We start from the raw sequence: 21,626 nt of genomic DNA on the forward strand, positions 1-21,626 counted from the left end.
CAGCCCTAGGAAAGAGTGTGCTCGTAAGGGTGGGCTGGCTTTTGTGGGGTCCCAGTGATGTCGAGGTCTTGCCCTGCTGCAGCACAGCAGCCGTTTCCAAAAGGGCAGCTGTGTCCCTCACCATGGGCAGTGGATGAGGTTGCCCTGGGCAGGTCCAGACACTGCAGCCCATGGCACACAGCAGCTTCTCCTCCTGTTACTGAGGCAACACCCTGCAGTGAGCCTCCAACCCACCCACAGCTTTACGAGGAAAAGGCACATTTATTGATGACGCCTGGGCTTGAAGTTATGAAGCTGTTGGCTCCCGAGAGCCAAGGACCGGGGCAAAGCCACCTGGTGCAGCTGACGTGCTGGCAAGCAGCTGGCAGCCCTGTGGCTCACGGCAGAGCACTGGCTGCTGCTCCGGGAACTGGGTTGTCCATGCAGCCACATGTAAGGACATTGCTTGCCTTGGGGTGGGGTGAGGAGACACAACAGCTCTGATGAGGATGTCCCAAGCCCTACTGCAAGGAGTAGACAGCCCCAGATGGGGGGCTGAGTTGTCTCCTACTGCCCCTGTCTTTCCACAAACAGCTTCTTCTTCTTCCAAAACAAATATCCTGCTGTCTGCACCCCAGAGCAGGACACACAGGGCACCTAAGCATGGGCAGCCATCAGCCGTCCAGCACAATATATCTTCCATACTGCAGGCAGGGTTTCTCTGCTGCTCACTCCCCTTTGCCATCCTCTCCTTCCCTCCATTCCCTGCTCTGCTCCCAGCTCCAAGCTAAAGGAACCAAGATGGTACAGAGCCTTAGCCCCATACAGGGCTGGTTTTCTGCCGACTGTTTTCCTGCACCGTGGAGACTCTCTGTGTGCAATGCTGTCTTCACCACAGGTCAGAGCATCCTGAGTTACCCATGACCACCCTCATCCACCTTGACCTGGATTGTCATGGATTCAGTTGCTGTTTGAAAATGTTTCCGTGTGACTCCATCTTTGTCCAAGGGTCACCCACCGCCATGATGTGACAGGTTGCTCGCTGCTCAGCCTGCACAAGTGACCATTGCAGTCACTCGTAGCGTTCCTGCTGCCTGTTGGATGCCACCATGCCAAGAACTGTCCAGGAAGATGTGCAAAGACTTTTAACATGAAAAAGGCCTGCAAAACTCAGTGGATATGCTTATGTTCACAAAAGGATTTATGATGTTGTCTTGGGAGGAATCTGGCATTTGCACATCTGCTTATGGGAAGCCTGGTGGCTTTATGACTTTCCTGTAACCAGTAACTCCAAAATTACACTTGTGCTGTAGGACGAGTGATACTTGCTCCCAGTGACCCCCCCCAGTCCAGTAGGCAGGATTGGTGGGGTCAAGCTGTTGGCTTCTCATGATGTGCGTGCAGTTTGCAGCAGTAGCCCACTGCCATGTTCTTCTGGGGCCCCATGGGGGAACACGCCTGTCCATGCTGGAGGCCTGACATAAAGCAAGCAAGCTGGGAAGTCAAATCTGGTCCAAAGAATGACATGCACATTGTCTGTCCAGAGTTTTGGGTTTATAGGCTGGTGAAGTTTAGACCAGCCTGGCAGCACAGGATCTCACCAGTGTTGGGGGTTTTATCCCAAGAGCCCCCGAGAAGGAGCAGTCTCAAAGACCAGGTGTCCTGCTGCCACATGCACATATGACCATCCTTCTTAGACCTCCATCAGAAAGAACCCTGGTGTCCGGCTTTCACCCTCCAGCTCCAGCTGGCCTTAAAAATAGTTCCTGGGCTACAAGACAGTAAGTCTGCAAGTCCACTCTAACAAACCCATACAAGGACAGTGAACACACTGATATTTCCACACTGAAGGCCCAATCCCATCCACTTGGCAGAGTCATAGAATCGTAGAATCACAGAATCATTAAAGTTGGAAAAGACCTCTAAGATCATCAAGTCCAACCATCAGCCCAACACCACCATGCCTGCTCAACCATGTCCTGAAGTGCCATATCTACCTGTTATTTAAACACCTCCAGGGGTGGTGACTCCACCACTTCCCTGGGCAGCCTGTTCCAATGCTTGACCACTCTTTCAGTAAAGAAATTTTTCCTGATTGTTTAGTCTGGAGAAGAGGAGGCTGAGGGGTGACTTGTCAGAGTCCTCTCCTCACTGCCTTCACCTCAGCACAGCTGACCTCCAAAGCACACAAAGGCAGAGGTCCCTGAGCAGGAATGAGAGAGGGAGCTGTTGATGTAGGAAAAGGACTGATGCTCATTCCCTCAGACAGGGGAGAGCTGAACCAGACCTGGAACCAATCCCAGCATCTCCTTGCTGGTGCTGTTGATCACAGCCTGTGGCTCTGTTTTGCTGCTCGTGGCCCAGAAACCCCAGATGCTGAGCACGGTGACAGCTCAAAGGAGTGTGCAGATGCAAGCTTTAGCCTGGTGGCCAACAGGCTCTTGTTCAAAGTGTGCCATCTCCACTCAACACTGACAGGCGTTTGCACCTGTGTGTCCCAGCATGGTTTGTGATGTGTAAACACCGAATGCTCTTAGCCCAGAGGATTTCAGAAACATCTGTGGAGCACCCTGTTCTGGGAAGTGGGGCTAATCCCAGTTACAGTGAAGATGTGAAGGAGGAGCTGTCACCACGAGGTAGCAGGAGCCCTGTGAGGGGCACAGGAGCAGGATTACAGAGTTTTGCTCTCTAGAGCCTGGCAGCCAACGTGTGGGACTCGTGCTGCTGCCTACCTTTGCCCCTTTGGCTGTTTGTCACCCCACAACAACCTGGGGTTCTGCAGAGACAAGCGCAGCTACCAGGGTCTCTCAACAGCCTGGCCAGGACTGCATCCTCAGAAAGGGGCAGCTGCCAAGGATAAGGAGGGGCAGGAACTCCCCTTCCTCTCTTTCCTATTTTTCTGCAACCAGAGCTACCCTGCGGCTTTCAGAGTCATTATGCCTGGGGCTTTGCTCAAAGCCATATTCCCCATGGAGAGGGTCTGGGTCTGGCTCTACAGCTTGTGGCACAGGAGAGAGGCCTCAGAATGGGACGGCATTCCCAGAGACTGCCTGTGGGCTCTTGCTTTTCATGGAGCAGAGCAGGACAACATCCACATGAGACAACTTGGCCACCCCTCAGTTCACGCTTACCTGATGGCAGTGACCGAGCGAGATGGGGGGTAAGTTCTGCTGGCACCTGCCCCACACCATCTCTCGTCCCAGCGGGGCTCAGTTCAGCACAGCTCTGTCCATCTGCCTTGCCAGGTGGGCTGCTGCACCAGGACCTTTCTGCAGCCCCTTGGGAAAGTGCTCATGGATCTCGTGTGTTCATGCAGAGATGGCAGTCCCAGCCGTGGGGCACAGCTACACATGGCCAGGAAGGTCTGGTGCATGGACCCAGGGCTTGTGGCACAGAGTTGTGAGGGGTCCGAGTCGTAAGAAAGCAAGTGAAAGCCATGGTGGGGGAGGCATGTTGCTGTCTGCAGAGCTTCCAGAAATCCACGAGCAAGCGATCCCACAGCCCTCACATCTGGCAAGCACAACACAACAGCGTTTCCAGCAGAGCCAGCAGCCAAGGTGAGCCCACAGACATCCGCAGCTAAAGCACAGCTGCTCTGGCAGGTATGAAGGGACCTTCTCATCAGTGGAACAGGCACTGGACAGGGATTTGTCGTGAAAACTGGCTGACAGGTTTCACCCCGTGAGCTCGGTACGGCTGCGCCTGTGGCACAGCCCGCTGCGTTGCACGTCCCATCTAACAGGAGGCCGACTCGGTGACGATGATGAATTTACGACCTCCCACCCACTGCTGCAGCGGAGTCTGGAGCCACAGATGCTTACAGAGGGTGTCGTGGGAGCTGTGGTTTGGATGAATAATTTTCCAGCCCTGCAGCTCAGAGCCACGAAACCCAGAGGGGGAGAGAGAGACAACAAAACAGTAAAACAAAACAAGCCTCCAGCTCGGGCCGCCCAGCGAGTTCTGGATCGCACTGTGTTGTTCTTCATATTTAGCCTGCTCCAGTCTGGCAGCATCCAGCCACCACCCTCCTCCATCAGCCCCCATGCAGAGGTCAAGATCCTGGAGACGAGCAGGACCTTGTCCATTTCGACCCCTTTTCCCATCTCTTCTCCCGTTCCCAATGGCTGCCAGAGCAGGGGCAGGTTGGGTTAGCATTGCCAGCTGGCAGGAGAGCAGGAGCACCCAACCCTCGGGTCCCCTGGGGACCCCCAGCCGTGGGAGCCTGCTGGTGACTGCTGGGGCACCACAGCTCCTTGATCCCACAGCTTCTCCCTTCCCCAGTGCTGAACTTCTGCCCGAGGCTCTCCCCTGTCCCCTGCTCCCTCCGGGGCACAGAGAGTCCGGCAGCTGCCACATCCTCGCCCAACAGAGCAGTAGGCCATTGCTTCCACCACAGGGAGCCCATGGCACCCTGACACATCCCAAGCTGGGCTCCTCCATGAGATTAGGTGCCTGGCACCAGGCCGGGGCTGCCCCAGCTATAGCTATGGTGTGGGGGTGTCCACTGCTCACTGTCTCTCCCACCTGAGCTGTACCAGCACTAGGAGCAGGAGGGCTGCAGCCTGTTTCTCCCCAAGATCTCAAGCATTGTCTCTCATCAGCTACTACTGTCAGCCACCTCCTGGAGAGCAGAAGTGCTGGGGCCAGACGGATTCAAAATAAGTCTGAACTGGAAGGGAAATTCCTCCTGGGACAGCCAAGCAGGACCAGAGCCTCTTCTACACCCTGCTCTTGCGTGTACTGGGCTTGCCATGGCTTTGGCTCTGTGACCCAGTTGATGCATGCACTCCGAAAAGGAAGGTCTTCAAGCATGTATGACACTGAACCAGGGTTCTGGTCCACCTAACAGGCCTTCTCCCTAGCTCTGCACCGCTGTCCCTCTTCCCTGCAGGGCACTGATCCACCAGGCTGCCCCATGGTGTTTTGCAAGCAGTGCTTCCCAGAGCAAGGAGTTCCAGTGCACCTGAGGCCTGTGCTATTCGGTGCCCTGGGCATCAGGGAGGAACCATCCCTGTCCTCCTCTGTGTGACCTCACTGGCACCAGCCCTTCCTGCTGTCAGGGAGCACGGATACCTCCAGTCCCCATCCTTCCCCTGCCCCAGTTAGGCAGCTGGAGCAGTGTGCTGGGCACCAGCACTTTCTGCCTGTTTGCAAGTGTTTGCACTCACATTTTGGAAAGCCTCTTGGATCCCTTGCTGGGCGCGGATCACGCACAGCCTGACTGTGGCATTTCATCCTTTGTATGGCCCCAATGGGAGCAGGGGCACTGAGAACATTCCTCTGGCCTTTGCCCCTGTGTCCAACCTCGAATGGCTCCCCGGGGTATGCCCTGGCCTTACAGACACATCCAAGGCACCAGGCTCTTGCCTCGGATGTGTCCTGCTGGTTTGGGCTGCATCCTGCTCTCCCCAGAACCTGGAGGACCAGCTTCAGGAGGAGCCAGGGATGGCGAGAAAGTATGGAGGGTTTGGAGAGGTCACATCCCAGAAGTGAATGTCCCCTCCACAGAGGCGTCATAGATGACATGGATGAGTGCATGCCCTGGCACACACAGGCCAGTCCTGGTGATGCCTGGTTTTCTCTGGTGCCTCTGTGCTTTTGAGACAGCCTGGGGCTCTCTGCATCTCCTCCTTCCCCTGTAAGCCCTTCTAGAGGGATTGCCTCTCTGTTATCCCCTCCAGTACGCGGCACAGTGGGGTCTCAGTTCCCACCGTGACCTTGGTAGTGAAAAACAGCCAGTGTCCTCCTGGTCTGCAGCAGGGACTGGCTGTCCTTGGAAATCAGCAGCCAAGCTGGGACTCTACTGGGGTGTTCCTGAACGCTCCAAAATCTGGAAAGGAATAAAAAGAGGGCACAAACAGTTGTCCCATGGGAGCAGGGCAGAAGTCACATGCTGGGGGCCCTGGCACCTGCTGAGGACAGAAAATAAACGGCCTCCAGCCCTTTGGCTCAGCCAAACAACCTGTCTTCCAACTTGGGAAGGTCCCCGTCTGGATGTCCGGGGCATTGGCAGCACCTCGGGAGGAGCGACAGCGCAGTGCTGCCCATCACCTCCCTCACTCTGCAGGAAGAGCATTGCGGAGTGACAAGGTCAAAGTCCAACACATTGTCCTGTCCAGGCCCACAGAGCCATTGTGGCTCTGAGAGAAGGGACATCGGCGCCCGTTGTAAGGATTTAGCTGCAGTCCTGCCCCAGCTATACATCCGTAACAATTTTGTTAGCCTTTAAACTCCAACAGCTCTAAGAAACCTTGCCAGGCACAGACCTCAGCCTAAAGCTTGTTTGCGGTTTCATTTCTGGTCTGCGGAGAGGATTTGGCCCGCTCTGGTACCCGCAGTCCCAGCTCTTCTCAGGTCCAAGGCTGAGATCCAGAGCCAGACCACCTCGAGCACGTTGTGCTGGCGTGAATAAGGCAGCCCTTTGCCACCACCCCTGCTCTTCTGTGCCCCTGACGAGCAAAGGCAATAACTGCACTTGCAGTAGCTCACATCAGCTGGACCTTGTCCCCCACTTAGTCTGTATTCTGAATTTTCCCAAGGTTTTTTTCCTGCTTTTAAGCAAGCTGTAGGAAGACCTGTTATCCATGCAGCGTGGAGGCATCAGGAGAAATGTCCCCTGGGATGTCACCTGCCACCCAGATGTACCACACGCTAAGGTGTCACGCGCGGCCACAAACCCCCAGTGACTGATCCCAGACTCTCAGCCCCGTCGCTCAAGAGCCAGGGGTTCTGCGAACCGGGGGTGCCACAGAGCGTGTCGGGGAGCCCGGCTGCTCAGCTCCTCTCGCCTCCCCAGACCGCAGCTTGCCGCTAGAGGACAATGCGCAAACGCGTGTGAGCCTGGCAGGGAAACATCCACGGGCGTTGGTGGGAATGAGCTGGAGCTGGAGCTCACGGTGCCTTCAATAATGGCGCGGTGCAGCCCGCACTGCTCGCGGCAAAGTGAAATTTCAGTGAGAGCTGGGCGAAAAGTGATGCTTCCACCCTAGAGGGATTTATCCAGAAATTCCAGGTTTGCCATGGAAACGTCAAAGCTCTCCGGTCTGAACCACTTGACGTCCAGACTCTCGGTTTTGCCAGGATCCGGGTGACACACTGGAATAAGTGAACGTTTTGAATATTAATGTCTATTATCAGGTCTCAAAGAAATGAGACATGGAAATGAAACACCACAGCCGAGCTGGAATAAAAAGCAAACAGAAAAGTCAAAGCAAAGTGAGACATGCAGAGCAAAACCCTCCAACCTCGGGCTGTGCTGCTCCAAAAACAATGTGAAAAATGTCATTGCAGTCAAAGCCTTCCTGAGGAAATGGCTCTATTTCAGCAGAATGGCAGTTCTCAGATGGAACTCTTCAGTGTGATTTTTTTAAGAGCTCTATTAATAGAGTGCTCAGCCAGAGCCCTGGATCCCCAAGGAGAATTCACTGAGCAAGAAATTGTCAGGAGCTCGCAATGCGGTTGGTGTCTGGCTGCTTAGACTGGAGAGAGAGAGACGGGGATATCGTAGATAAAAGCTGCTATTGCAGCCAGGAGCAGAGTGATGGGCCTGACACTTTCTCCAGACTGACACTAAATTCCTGTCTGGTATCGGAGCAAATCCGGCATTTTCAGGCCGTGCTAAAGCCCCATGTCAGAGCTGGAGGGGAAGCTTGTCAGGGAACCCAAGCAGGAACCCTCTCTCCGAGGAGGGCTTCCCATCTCCCCACCAAGCCGTGTTTTACATTCAGAGCTGTCAAAACACTTTGCAGATGTTTAATTAATGACATCTCCAGAATTGCTCATGATGGAAGGGGCTTAATTCCAATTAAACTAGTTCCTGCTCCTAGACCAAAATCCTCGCTCCTCCGCACTCAGTGACAAAGTTTCCGTGGACTTTGGCAGTGATAGGGTTTCAGTCCTGAAACTGCAGGATCTGAATGGACTTTGCAGTTGAAATCGCTTCAGATCCTCCAGGCCAGGAGCCCTCAGCCAGTCTGTGCATCATCCCCGAACCCTGAGCTCAGTCCTGGGCAGTTTTTTTGGAGGACATACCTGCTCTGACTCCAAGGCCTCAAAGCACCCCAGCCCCAGGTTCACTGGAGTTTTTCAAGTCTCCCACTTTGCGTGCTCACCTTCCTGACCCCAGATAACTCTCCTCGCTCTTTTATCCTGAGATAATGGAGGTATCAATCAGGAAACTCTTTCGCCAGACGGAAAAACACATTCAGAGGAAGTGGGGCTGTGAAAACCATCTGCCAGTCTGTGCTTCAGCCATGTGGCATCTCCCCATGGCATGGCCACAGCCGGAGGGGTGACTTTGTGGGTGCGCTTTGCAGCCATGCAAACCTGTGCCCTTCCTTCTCCACTCCTTCCACTTTCCTCCAGGCATGGCTGGAGGGGAGGCAGAGGGAGGAACACAGCGGCTCGGCTGGGAGTCCAGATCTGCCTCAAGCCCCGTGGTCTGAACATGAGGAAGAACTTCTTCCCTCTGAGGGTGACGGAGCCCTGCCCCAGGCTGCCCAGGGAGGCTGTGGAGTCTCCTTCTCTGGAGATATTCCAGACCCGCCTGGACAAGGTCCTGTGCAGCCTGCTGTAGGTGACCCTGCTTTGGCAGGAGGGTTGGACTAGATGACCCACAGAGGACCCTTCCAACCCCTACTATTCTGTGATTCTGTGATTCTGATTCTGTCAGCTGTCTTTCTGCAGTGCAAGAGACCCGTGCTGAGGTGCCGTCCCCGTTACAGCCAAGGTGCACGGCCCTGTAGAGAGAGACACAGCACGGTCCAAGCTGTGGGGCCAGACTCAGCTGCTACCACTGAACCCGCTGCCACGGGAGGACAGCAGTCATCCCGGCCAGAGGTATCACGCTGAGCCTGAACGCCCAGTGGCCGTAACCAGAAGGGAGGAGCAGAGAGGCCACGCGGAGCTGGCCTCTGCAGCCTTCTCCCATTGCAGATCCAGCACCCTTTTCTGAGCAGGTGCTTCTGCTGCCCCAGAACTTGGTAGCCCCTAGTCATCCAAGCAGCAAGAAATCCTGTTCTGATGCACACCCCACATGTTTCGGGACACCTCGAGGCCCTGGTCTGGTCTGGCACAGGCAGTACTCCCATGCTAAGCCAGACCTGCTCCCTGCTGCACGATGGAGCTCCACACGACGTGGCTTCAAGCCCCCACTCAATGGACTATTCCTCTACTTGGACCTCTGACCACTTTAACCAAGGTTAGAAAGAGCTCTTGGAGAAAACCAGCCACCTGCTCCTGGTGCTGGTTTGCTCCATCAGCGCAGCGTAGCTCCTGCAAATGCAGCTCACGCATGCACCTGACCTTGAACAGTGCAAAACTACAGCCAGCAGCGTGGCTGCAGGAGCACCGCGTCCCACTGTCCTGGAGAGCTCGCTGGAGAGGTCCCCCACCCCCTCAGCACCACGACACTGCTGCTCCATCCCCCTGCACCTCCCACCCTTGACCGTGCGTGGGGATAGCAACGGGGCTGCTCACGAGTGAGGGTCGGACCGCGGGACGGACAGACCTACAGCCCTGGGCATGGTCACTCCCAGCAAACAGCTCATTGAGAGCTTCTCACTCCTCTCTCCCCAGCTGCACCCTGACTTTCCAGTTGCAGCTGGGTTTCGCAGCCAGCACAGACACACAGAGTCCTTTATCTGGGGTTGTATTTCAGCGTCCCAAAGTCTGGAGCCCTTGAAGTGCTGGTTGGGTGCTCCTGCCTCCCTATTTATACTCCTCTGCCCCGCCGGAGCCAGCTTTGCCTTCCCCTGCCTTGCTATCTCACAAAAACATTGTTACAAAACAAGCACAGGTCCCGAAGCTATGAACAGGTCTTTATTTGTTGAGGTTTCTTTCCGCCCCCCCCCCCCTCCTTTCTTCCCTTTGAATGAAATTCCTGCCAGCTCCAAGAGAGAGAGAGAGAGGGAAAGCGTAGAAAGTTTAACTCCTCCCATCGGAGTGTCTCACGCCCCTGCCCAGCCCTTGAAACCCAATAACCAAGATCATTCAACAATGCCTCCCCTTCCCTGGCTGCATCCTCACCGCACTCCAACCTGCGGGAGATACCCTGCCCGCGGCGTGCCAGGCAGCGGGATCGCTCCCCTCCATCCCGCCGAGCCCGGGCGGCGGGGCGAGCCGGTGGCACCTCGCCTCGTCCCCGCAGCCAAGGCGAGGATGGACAAGCTCTTCTTCTGGGGCATCCTGCTGGCCTCCTCTGCCCGCTCCCAGGTGGTGCCTGCGGAGCAAGGCGCTGCGCCCTCGTGCCCGCCCCAGTGCCACTGCGAGGAGGATGGCATCATGCTCTCGGTGGATTGCTCCGAGCTGGGGCTTTCGGAGGTCCCTGCCAACCTGAGCCCTCTCACAGCTTACCTGTAAGTACAGCCCTCGCTCTTCCTTTTGCAACGCTTTCTCCGGACCCCCTTCCTCAGCTGCAGCTTTCCTCCAGCTTGGAAGTTTGTGCCACATTTTCCTGGAATTACATTTCCTCTGGAAATTAGAAACAAAATAAAACGACGACAAAACCGGCAGCTATTTCTGCGGGACCTGCCAAGCTACGCCAGCTCCCCCTCCTCCCCGCGCCCCTCTGCGCGCGCTGTTTATACCCATGTTCTGCATGCTTTGCTGCTTGATTGCAGTGGATCAGGGGAGCTGGTTTGCTGGGTAGATTCTGATTGTCTGAGAACATAATGGAGTATTTACACTGAGCAATTAGTGCAAACTGCTCCGGGATCCTGCTGTCAAACATTGCAGTGGCTGTGATAACTCATGGCTTTCGGGGGTTTGGATTGAGCTGGCCACCAGCAGTGCCCAAGCTGCCTCTGTAAAATGAATGTTGAAGTCTTATAAGAGGTGTGGGGGCTCTGGTAGGTTCTGTAGTTTGTTTTTTTAATTACTATTATTTAAAAATTCTTAATTATCTGAATGTTTCCCATCCTTTCTGATATTAATACCTCACAGAGTTAAACTGCCACAGGGACTGGTGGGTTCGTTTCTAGCCCCACAGATGGTCTCAGCAGTGACATCTGACTAGTGATGATGGAGGATGTCCCCAGGGTGAGCAAGGGACCCCGTGGAAGGATCTCAGGGTTTGACCAGGAGAGGAAACTCCTCTCTCAGGGAGACAGGTTGGCCCTGGCATGCACTGGGGAAGATGCTTGCTCTGTTTATTCGCAGCAAGTGCTGCAGCCACCAGTTTCAGCGAGAGTGGTGAGGACCTTGCCTTTCCCAGCTAGGGACACAGCTCAGGCGCTGCCAGCAGAAGCCGTCGGTACCGCAGTCATTGGGGATAACTGGCAGCCTCCAGGCAGTGCTGGGGACGTTCCTTTTGTGCTCGTCGTGCTGGGAGGGGGCTTGGGTCCAGGGGTGCCATACAGCCTGCATTGCTGGTTTGCTGGTGTTCCTGGCTTGTCCTGAGATGCAGCTGCTCAGCTGTTAAAGCTAAGCACCCTAACCCACTCAGGACGGGCTTTGCAAAGCCAGGTTGGAGCTGTCAGAGCTAGATAAGAGCTCCTCTGCTCATCCTGCTTGCCTGAGGAGCACATTGCTTTGGCTTGTGCCTACCGTTGGATGGCCAGAGCGGTGCTGGGTCAGCTGAGAAAGGACTGTGACAGGAAAGGGCGATTTTCACTGGAGAGCATGAAAGACGAGAGAACTGTGTAATGCAAGCTGTAATTCCCTGGGAGAGGGAACCGCAGAGCACTTGTCACATGAGGTGTGTCCTGTGCAGAGCTATCCCCGTGCACACACCCTGGGGACAAGTTCGGAGCCAGCTGCCTAGGAGTGAAATGTCACTACAGCTCTAGAGCATGTCATGGTGGAGGGGGTTAAAAAAATGTGGGCTGCAAGCGTGGGACACTGCAGAGCTTTGCAGCAAGGACGCGCGGCAGCCCTGCCAGGCACCCGCTCCACCTTCGCAGGCACGGCAGGTCGGGGCACCTGTGGCTCCCGCTCTGCGGACAACGTGCTGACCGTCAGCTCTGCAGAGAGGTCCCTTGGGCTGGGAGCCACCGAGAGCTCCACTGCATGAACCAGAGGGTCTCGCCAGAGGGGAGCAGAGGGGCAGAATCACCTCCCTTCGTCAGCAGGGAGGTGATTCTGCCCCTCTACTCCCCTCTGCTGAGAGCCCACCTGGAGCCCTGCGTCCAGCTCTGGAGCCCTCAGCACAGGACAGAGCTGGAGCTGTGGGAGCGGGGCCAGAGGAGGCCCCAGCAATGATCCTCGGATCCACAGGGACTGGTGGGTTCGTTTCTAGCCCCAGAGATGGTCTCAGCAGTGCCATCTGACTAGTGATGATGGCTGGAACCCCTCTGCTGGGAGGAAAGGCTGGGAGAGCTGGGGCTGGGCAGCCGGGGGAAGGGAAGGCTGCGGGGAGACCTGAGAGCAGCTGCCAGTGCCTGGAGGGGCTGTAGGAAAGAGGTGGAAAATCTTTTCAGCAGGGCTTGCTGCGTTATGGACAAGGAGCAACGGCTTTCCACTGAGGGGGGGCAGATTTCGGCTGGGTATTAGGAAGAAACGTTTTAGGACGAGGGTGGTGAAACCCCGGCCCAGGCTGCCCGCAGAGGCAGTCGATGCCCCGTCCCTGGAACCATTCCAGGCCAGGCTGGACGGGGCTCTGGGCATCCCGACCCAGGGGAAGATGTCCCTGCTCGCTGCGGGGGCTGGGCTGGGTGGCCCCTGGAGGTCCCTTCCCGCCCAGAGCACTCCGTGACTCTGTGACTCTGGGAACCAAGGGACCTCTCGCACGGCCACGCTCACCCGGACCGCGGCGGTGGGAGCGGGGACACGGACCCCCGCACGGCCCCAGCCGGCCGGTGCTGAGCGATGCTCCCGGGCTGCGGCAGCCGGTGCCCTCCGGCAGAGCTCTGGGTGCCGCTGGGACCCGGCCCCCGGCGCGGCCCCGCCGCCTCCCGCCGGCTGCTGTGACCGGCGGGTCCCTCGCGGGGGCGCCCGCGGCGGCCGCACCGGGGATGGACCGGGGATGGACCGGGGGTGGACCGGGGACGGACCGGGGATGGACCGGGGGTGGACAGGGGATGGACCGGGGATGGACCGGGGGTGGACAGGGGATGGACCGGGGATGGACCGGGGGTGGACCGGGGACGGACCGGGGATGGACCGGGGACGGACCGGGGATGGACCGGGGGTGGACCGGGGACGGACCGGGGATGGACCGGGGATGGACTGTGGGTGAACCGGGGGTGCACCGGGGAAGGACCAGCGATGGGCCGGGGGTGTCCCGGGGCCGCACCGGGGTCGCACCGGGGATGCACCGGGGATGGACTGAGGATGCACAGGGCGTGCACCGGGGATGCGCCGGGGCCATACTGGGGCCATAACAGGAGTGCACAGGGGCCGTACCGGCGACGCACGGGGCCGTACTGGGGCTGCACTGGGGCCACACCAGGGATGCACTGGGGCCTTACCAGGGCCGTACTGGGGCCGTACCGGGGATGCACCGGGGATGCACCGGCAGCGTCGCCGCCCCGGCCGTCGCCATGCAGGGAGCACGGGCCGGAGGGACCCGCCGGGCGTGACACCCACGGGACCAGGGGCAGAGGGGATGCAGCGTCCAGAGTTTCCTCCCCTTAGGGCTGGACTTATTTTGGGGGAAAACCAGCACATTTGCTGCCTGTCCGTTAAACGCTGCCTGTGAATTAACAAAGACGTGGCGGAGGTGGGAAGGTGGGATGAACCAGGAATTGTTAGAGAAGGACTGGAGAGCTGGGGTTTCTCCCTGTTTCTGTCACTGCCTTCTTGGGCTGCCTTCAGCAAGTCACGTAAGGTAGATTCTCAGTTATACGGTGTGCAGTCAGGGGTGTTTTTTCAAAGCAAATCAACATAAGTTTTGTAGAAAATATGGATATTTGAGAGAGATCTAAGCTCTCTAATTCAGGCTTTAAATCCACAATCAGATATGTAAAGAAATGCCTAGATTTCTCTGGAGAGCTGCAAGTGCTGAAAAGCAAGCCCTGTAATGGGGGAGCACGGAGCTGAAGGGCAGCTGCTTCCAAAACTTTCCAAGTCCTTTGCTCTGTGCCCTGTCTTCTAAGCAAATCACAGATACTCCCTTCTGTAAAGAGCAGGTCTCCTTCGGGTGCAAAATACAGGATCCTCGTAATAACCTCTGATTAGACGCTGCCTCACCACGAATGAGCTCGCATTCGTGCCCCATCCTGACAACGCTGTGCCCCCGCCATGCCTGTCTCTCTTCAAGAACCCTGTCCTTGCTCACTCTCACACCTCCTTGAACTTGAATGTAATCCCACCCATCCAAGACCAAGCTCTTCCAATGGAGACATCTTCGGTGATCTTGCAGATGTTAGCCAGATGGGCAAGAAGCAAGTGACCTCTCCCCGGGGAAGCCTCTCCAGTCGGCATTTAGACAGGCTGGCATCTTGTTGGCAGCCTGGAGAGAGCCCAGGCAGCCAGCTCAGCTGGGAGTTGTCCCTGTTAGGTGACAGGTCCCTGCCGTCTGCATCGCTCCTGGAAGGAACCTGAACTCCATCAGGGCTCATGCTGGCTCTGACAGCCCTTTTCTCTGGAGCAGCACAGACCATCCTGCCCAGCTCATCACACGGGGGCTGGCAATGAGCTTCTTGGCACGTGATGTATTGGGGGGGTGGGGGGATAGGGGGGCATGAACTGTGTCTTAGCCTGGCCTTAAAGTCCAGCCATGGAACACTAAAGATCAGCACACCCTCTCCTATTCAGCTACATCCAGAGACCCTAGGGGCTGTATCAACCCCAAAGAGCTGAGCTATTCAGAGAGGAGAGTTAATCTTTAGCTGATGTGCCAGTAAGTCCTGACAGCAGCGTGTCAAATATCACGTCTCTGTCTTCCACGGCCAGCACCATATGTAGCAGAGCTGCTGTTGGGGCTGGCAATAGCGATGGGCTGCAGCTGATGGGGGCTCTCTGGAGACGACCACAGCAAGCTGAGGGTGCAGAAGGAGACTGGAGCTGCAAAAGGGAAGGCTCCTCTGCAGCAGAGAGTAGGCTGTGCAGAGGGGCATGGAGGAGGACAGGAAAATGGGGAGAGCTGCTTGGTACTCAAAGTATTAGCTTAGCTTCAATCTCTGCTACCGCTACAAACCCTGAGTGTGACCTGGCTGAGCAACCCCAGCTCAGATTCCCAGGGTATGGAAGTGCCACATCGCATGGGCTGGGGCAGTTCCGTCCCCAGCTGTCCCCGTGCTCCTCACCCTGTGCCTGAGCTCTGGGACCAGGGCTGTGGCTGGGTGCAGGTGCTCAGCGCAGAGTGGCCCCACTGCCCCAGGATGGCATCCTGGCCCCGCTCAGCCTGCCCGAATCTGGCTACCAGCCCCTGGCAAGGGGGATGGGAGCAATGCTAAGGAGGTGAAGGGATACTCTCAATTTGCTGAGACTGCTCCTGTTTCACCAAAAAAACCCAACACCATGTTGCTGGTGCCTACCAGGTCCTCTTAGGGACACGCTGGCCTGTCCAACCATAGCTGGCAAGAAATAGGGGGCTTAAAGAAATGGAGTGCCTGTACTCAGCAGAGGACACCCTCAGTAGCACCCACAGAGGGAAAGGCAACAGCAGTAGCATCGCGGCCGCACATTCGGGTCAGCTGGCCAGACAGCACACACATGCCCTGGCCAACCTGCACACGCATAGGTTGGAAATGACACGTCTTGCAGTGCCTTATCCCCAGCCTGGACTAAGGGGACACAGAGAGGGACTGGAAGGATTGCCCAGAATCATAACATATCTTAGGCAGGAAGACACCTCTGGAGGTCTCTGATCCACGCTTCTGTTCAAGACAGGTCCAGCTTGTGAGGTTGGTCAGGAGCTTGTCCAGCAGGGCTTTGAGTATCTCTAAAATTCCATCACCCTTTTCCCATTTTTTATCATCCTCATGGGAAATGTTTTTCTTAATATCTAATGGCAATTTCCCATGTTCCAGCTTGTGGCCATTACCTCTCATCCTTCCACTGCACAATTCCCAGAAGAGTTTGGCTCCATCTTCTCTGCATCCTCCCAGTCAGTAGTTAAAGAGAGCGGTAACATTCCTCCATTTCTCCTGCTCTTACGAAGACTGATCAGACCTACTTGTGTGAGCAGTGCCTGGGACACCCAGAGAGTATTGCACTGCAGGAGAGGGCAGCATGCAGGGTGACGGCGACACTGCAGTGGAAGTGACAAGGATGAAGGACACAAACTTGTAGGATACCAGACATCAGTAGCACCGTGGCTCAAAGCTCAGATCCCCCAGTTCCCCAAGATCCCAGGTCTCCACAGCACTGTGGAGGGGTCAGGCTCTACCCCTGTCCCGTGCCCCATCCCCAGAAGCATTGGTGACCACTGTGTCCTCATCCCAGGCCCCACGCATGCCTGGCAGTGAAGCCAGGCAGCCACTGCACAGCTCACTGCATACAATGCTGTTGCTCTGTCCTGGAAACCTGAGGCACAAGGCAGCTGATGAGGTTGTCAGTCTGTTGCTGTCACAGCAGGATTTGGGGGAAGAAAGAGAAGCAGAGAGTGTGGCTGCTCCAGGTATCACCAGGCATCTCAGGAGGCTGCCCAGACAGAAAACTTCCCATTCCCCATGCAGTTTCCGTGAAGGAGAATGGGATCAGGAGCTCTCAGGGCTGTTCTCACCTTGCAGAGACATTTTGAGCAACTGGCTGGAATTTAGCATCCCACTGGGAGTCTGGGGATCCCACACCACCCATGCTTTCCTCTGAGCTAGTCTCTGGGATCAGGTGCTGCGCAGACCTGTGGTAGGGATCCGCAGAAGGCAGGGATGCTCTGACATGAAGCCCTGATCACACAGCACGGCATCCAGTGCACACTCAGTGGAAGATGCCTCTTTCTTGATATTTGCATTTTCTAAGCACCCACAAAACTCTGGGTAGGTGAGACAGCAGGGTTTGAACGCTGACTCCAGAGCTGCAGCTGATGCTTGGAGCAAGACAAGCAGCAATGCTGAAGGCAGCTCCCCTCAGCCCGAAACCCTCCCTACTTGTCTGCCCTGGACTCTGCCCCTTTCAATCCCCCACCTTGGGAAAAAGGGGTACAGCCCCCACCACGGTCCCTCTAATGTAGGAAGCACCCCAAGACCTGCCAAAGGAGTGGGGCACCAGTAGCAGGACAGGACTGGTGGCTGACCAGTAGGAGCCTGGGCAGGCATCGCAGCTGTGGGGATGGGTACTGGGGTTAAAGGGCTTGCAGGGGGCTGACAAGGAGGTGGGATTTCCTGCAGGGATGACAGGGACCTCTGTGCGCCTTTGGGTATTACGTGACCATCACACACCCTGGGGAGACAGAGGCAGCAGCCAAAAACGCAGAGAGCACAAAATCCCAATGCAAGGCGTAAATTAAGCCCTTCCTGGGGGCCGTCCCTGCTCTCCTGCCCCAGGTAATTTTGCAAAGAGCAGTGAGTCACCTTCCTGTGGCTGATGCTTGCCCAGTGCTGGGGCCCATCCGCAGACTCTTCCTCATGCCATGGTTGCCACAGGAGCCCCAGCATTGCACCAGGACCCAGCCAAACACACCACAGAAGCGCAGACTCAGCCCAAAGATCTTGCAGACCCTTCCACTTCTCAAGCCAAGATAGAGCAAAAGCCTTTCCAAGGCATCCCCAGGTCCTGGTGCCCAGACTGATGCGCTGAGGGCTGGCTCTCTGCTAGGTCTTCTTCCTTGCTGGAAGGCTAATGGGAAATGCGACTTCTGCCCCGTACGGCCAGAAGTCCACAGTCTCACCCTTGGAAATGACCAGCATGCCTGGGAGAACAGAAGCCAAAGCAGGAACAAGGGGAAATGTATACAAGCTCGGGATCTCAGATGTGGGAGATAGGGCTGGTGAGAGGCATCAGAAGAGCTGGGCTCTGACACAAGCTCTGCAGTGGGTTCATGGGTTTATATTCACCATTTAACAGCTCTGAGGCACTTTTGTTTTTTCACTCCTAAAATATCAGGGATGATGAGAGTTTCCCACCTTCTGGGATTTGGTTTCCTCCAAAGGGGCCCTCCAAAGACCATCTGCAGAGCCTGCTGACTCCTACAGGCACTCCACAAGGACACAGGCATGTTCTGCATCCTTACTGCATCCTCGCCAGCAGGATTTCAAGGGGACTTTAAGGTCAGGCTTCTTGGGTTCTACTCCAACTACCCAGCACCCCAAGTGCCACCTCAGGGTCTCCTGTGGCTGGCAGTGGCTTTTTGCTGGCATGTTGCAGTGAAGATCCCATGGGGGAGCATCTCCCAGCATTAACGAATGCCGACACTTTGGGACACCCAAGTATCCAGGTATCAGGGAGAGCTGCTGGTAGTGAGTCCGACACTGACTCTGGCTGGTGTTTCCCTTCCAGAGAAGGCAGGTGAAAGCTAACCAGAAGCAGTGCAATTCCTGTCCCTGTGCTCCCCAGCCTGTAATAAGGAGAAAACCAAACTGGAGCAGATTTGGGATCAGGCACAGCTTGGGAGTGGCTTGTGAGAGAAGCTGAAAAGCAACCTGGAAAAGTCACAGCTACTGGGTATGTGCTTCCAAATGGCCTTTTGTATCCCCTAGGCATCACATAACTCCCACCCCAGCCAACAGCTAACATTTCCCAGTCCCTTGGCCCACGGCAGTGGTCAGAGCACTTCTGGTTTACCAGTCTGAGAGTGGAGGACTTTCATCCCTGCGTTACTGTCATGAGCCTGATGCTGCAGAAGCTGCGTGGTTGTGTGCCTGAGCTCGAGGCGCAGGGCAGAGCAGCAGGAACACACTGAAACCCACAGTGAGCAGACAACGTAGTAGCAAGGGAGCCAGTGTCCCGGGGGACAGGCAGTGCTCGGAGCAAAGCCAGGATTGCAGGACCATTAATGACGAGGTTAGGCCTAGAGCTGCCTGAAGAGCACACTGGGTGGGATGGTTTTCCAAGCAATACCTCCTCCCACTGAAAAGGAAAAGCTTAAGGCAAACGGATCCGTGTTCATGGGATCGTGAATGGGAGAAATGTAGTAACAAGTTGAATCAAGAGAGATTATTTCAATGTTTTCTCTTCATGGTGACTTTTTAAAAAAAGTTTCCATTTACATATGTTCACCTGCTAGTGGTATGTTTACCCACAGGCAATTTAATTTTCAGATTGCAGGACTCCAAAATTATCAAAGCAAAGCATCCTGATGTTTCTAAAACAGAATATATTGATTTTTTTGTTCTATACTAAACATTGACATGTTGTGTCTTTATTCTGGGTTCAGGGGAAAGGAAATGTTGAAGTCTCTGAATTTCCAACCAGATGAAACTTTCAGGTTCATGACAGCTCTTCCTGTCTCCTCCTGCCCCATCATTTCCCAGCCCCCTTCTCTGCCATAAGGTCTGCTCTTTTTTACCTCTTGGTGTCACGAGCTAGAAACGTTTTGGGTTCAGCAGTGTTTTACTTTACTTGGTTGCTGCTGTCCCAGTGTGGGTACTGTTGAGATTCAGGGGATGCTGTGCTCTCCAGAGAGCCTCTGGTCCATGAACAAGGGTTGAAGCCCCCAAATGCTTCCAGCTACGACAGGCACTGCTGCTGGTGATGAGGCAGAGGTCTGTGGCTTTGGTACCACAGGTCATGGCTGAGACCTTCCCAAGATTTCACTTCAAAACAAAAGAGGCATCCTTGGCAGGGCTGTTCAGCAGTGGCAGCAGGGTGTTTGGGGTGCTGGACGTCAGCAGTGTCCACTTTTCAGTGGGGCACTGTCTGAGTAGGGCTACAGGAGGCGAGACGCAAGATCTGCCCCATCCCAAAGCCCAAGTCTCCCTGCGGGAGAGGGAGCAGCCAGACCTTCACTGCACTTGCTGCGGAGCTGGCAGCGAGTGCTGCGTTCTCTGGCAAGAAGGGGGCAGGTGTACGGACGAGGAGCGCGGTGAGGAAGGCAGCACGGCGGGGCGGTTAGAGCAAACGTGCATAGGGCTCTGCTCCGGGGTGGGTATCCATGTGTGACTGCCAGCAAGCCTCCTCCCTGCTTCTTCACTCTGCAAACTGCAGCCAGGGCAGCTTGGTTGGGACTGAAGGAGACCAGTCCCTCCCGCTCGTGATTTGAGGAGTGCCCCACTCCTGGTCCCATCCGTTGGAGTGAGCGAGGCTGGGCAGCAGCAGGCACGCCGTGTCCACATGGTCCTTTCCAGCTGACACCGCTGTGCAGGGAGCCTGGGTGGGAGGGAGCTGCTGCCCACCTGCCACACGCTCTGGACTTCAGCCGCAGCCTGGTCCTTGCTCGCATGGGATCCCGCTTTGGCTCTCCACCACGCCTGAGAGCACTGGCCGAAGCAAAGCCCGGCTCTCTGCGACGTCGTGCACTTCCACTGCAAATGCCTTCCTTCATCCTCCCCCCTCGCCTCCCTGCCCGCCCCCCAGGCTAAGTAATATGCCACAGCCTCCCCTCTCTCCCTCCCTTCCTTGAAGAATAAGCTCATAAATCTGCCTAGGGCAATGAAAACACTGAGCTCATGGCCCTTAGATCTGTGCGGGAGGAGCTCTAGCTGGCGATTAAAGGAGTTTAGGGTTTTCTTTGAAAAGCTCTTTGATTCTGGCAGAGGCTCTGGTGCCAAAAGGCAGCAATGGAGCTGCAAATGCCTCTCCCCCTCTGCACCTGCCTGGGTCAGGGAGCAGCAGGAGAGTGGAGGAGGAAAAGGGAAGCGTGGCCCTGCAGTGGGGGCTGAGGGACATCCATCACCCCCTGTCAGGGGGGAGCACCCTCTGCCAACAGCAGGGCAGTGGGTGCTGCTACCTTTGAGCCCAGACACTTCATCTGGAGTGCCAGAATGTCTCCACTGCTGTGGAACAAGCTGCTCCTCCAGGCTCATCTTCGGAGAAGCTGGGCTGGGTCTCAGCGAGCCGGCTGCTCACGGGACGGATGGGCGCTCCTCCGCTTGGCTGCTCTGAGACCACTCAGAAGGCACTGGACATGGGCCAGGCTCCTTGGGGACCGTGAAATGGGAACATGAGCCACTTTGATGCACCATGGGGAAATAGCTCTGGATGGAGAAAGGGGCACCAAGGGCAGCCCAATGCTGAGCAGCACAGGGCCCTGCCTGGGTACCAGGGAGCCCAGAGAAGCTGTGGGGAGCCAGAGAGGAGCTGGGGACAAGTAGATAAGGATAGGATGGAGATTACCACAGCAGTGCTCTGAGAAGTGGTGGGAAGGGGTAGCGAAGAACTGTCAGGGCTGGGAGGAGCCTGAGGTCTTGGAGAAGTACTGGAGTTTGGCAGGAGCTGAAGAGAGATCAGAAACAGCCTTCACAAAGAAGATCAGGACCAAGCACAGGCATCTAGCATTGCATCCAAGTCAAAAGAGAGCCAGGATCCAGCCCGACTGGAGGCAGGAATGGCACCAGTGGTGGGGAGGACACGGTGGTGCCTCCAGTCCTGCAGGGATGTGTCAAGGATCAAGGAGAGGTAATGCAAAATCTCTCCCAGATCCACCAGCACAGGCTTTTCAGCACAGTGATGAAGGAACGCAGGTCTCCAGCCTCCTCCCGTCCATGGGATGACAGAGGAGCCTCCTGAGGTATCAGCAGCCTTCTTGTCTCCATTTACCTTGTTTGCAGTCCTTTCTGTAGCTGTTTAAACCTCTTTGAAGGACCTGGAAATGAAAAGCAGCCGCCATGGGAGTGGGGCGAGTCAGACACACCTGTAAGGGACCTGCTGTCTCTGCTTGTGAGCAGCCA

The 21,626-nt window shown here is 56.2% G+C and overlaps 1 protein-coding gene across 1 annotated transcript in view; it reads left to right on the forward strand.

Annotated features, from left to right (window-relative positions):
- Positions 1 to 9,975: 9,975 nt before the first annotated feature.
- Positions 9,976 to 21,626, forward strand: part of LGR6 (leucine rich repeat containing G protein-coupled receptor 6) — a 148,049-nt gene continuing 136,398 nt past the window's right edge. The window contains exon 1 of the mRNA XM_009932247.2: positions 9,976 to 10,334. Within this exon, the coding sequence (XP_009930549.2) occupies positions 9,976 to 10,334 (359 nt within the window). The remainder of the gene's footprint in view (positions 10,335 to 21,626) is intronic.

The sequence above is a fragment of the Opisthocomus hoazin genome, chromosome 25 (assembly GCF_030867145.1).
Source record: "Opisthocomus hoazin isolate bOpiHoa1 chromosome 25, bOpiHoa1.hap1, whole genome shotgun sequence".
Lineage (NCBI taxonomy): Eukaryota > Metazoa > Chordata > Aves > Opisthocomiformes > Opisthocomidae > Opisthocomus > Opisthocomus hoazin.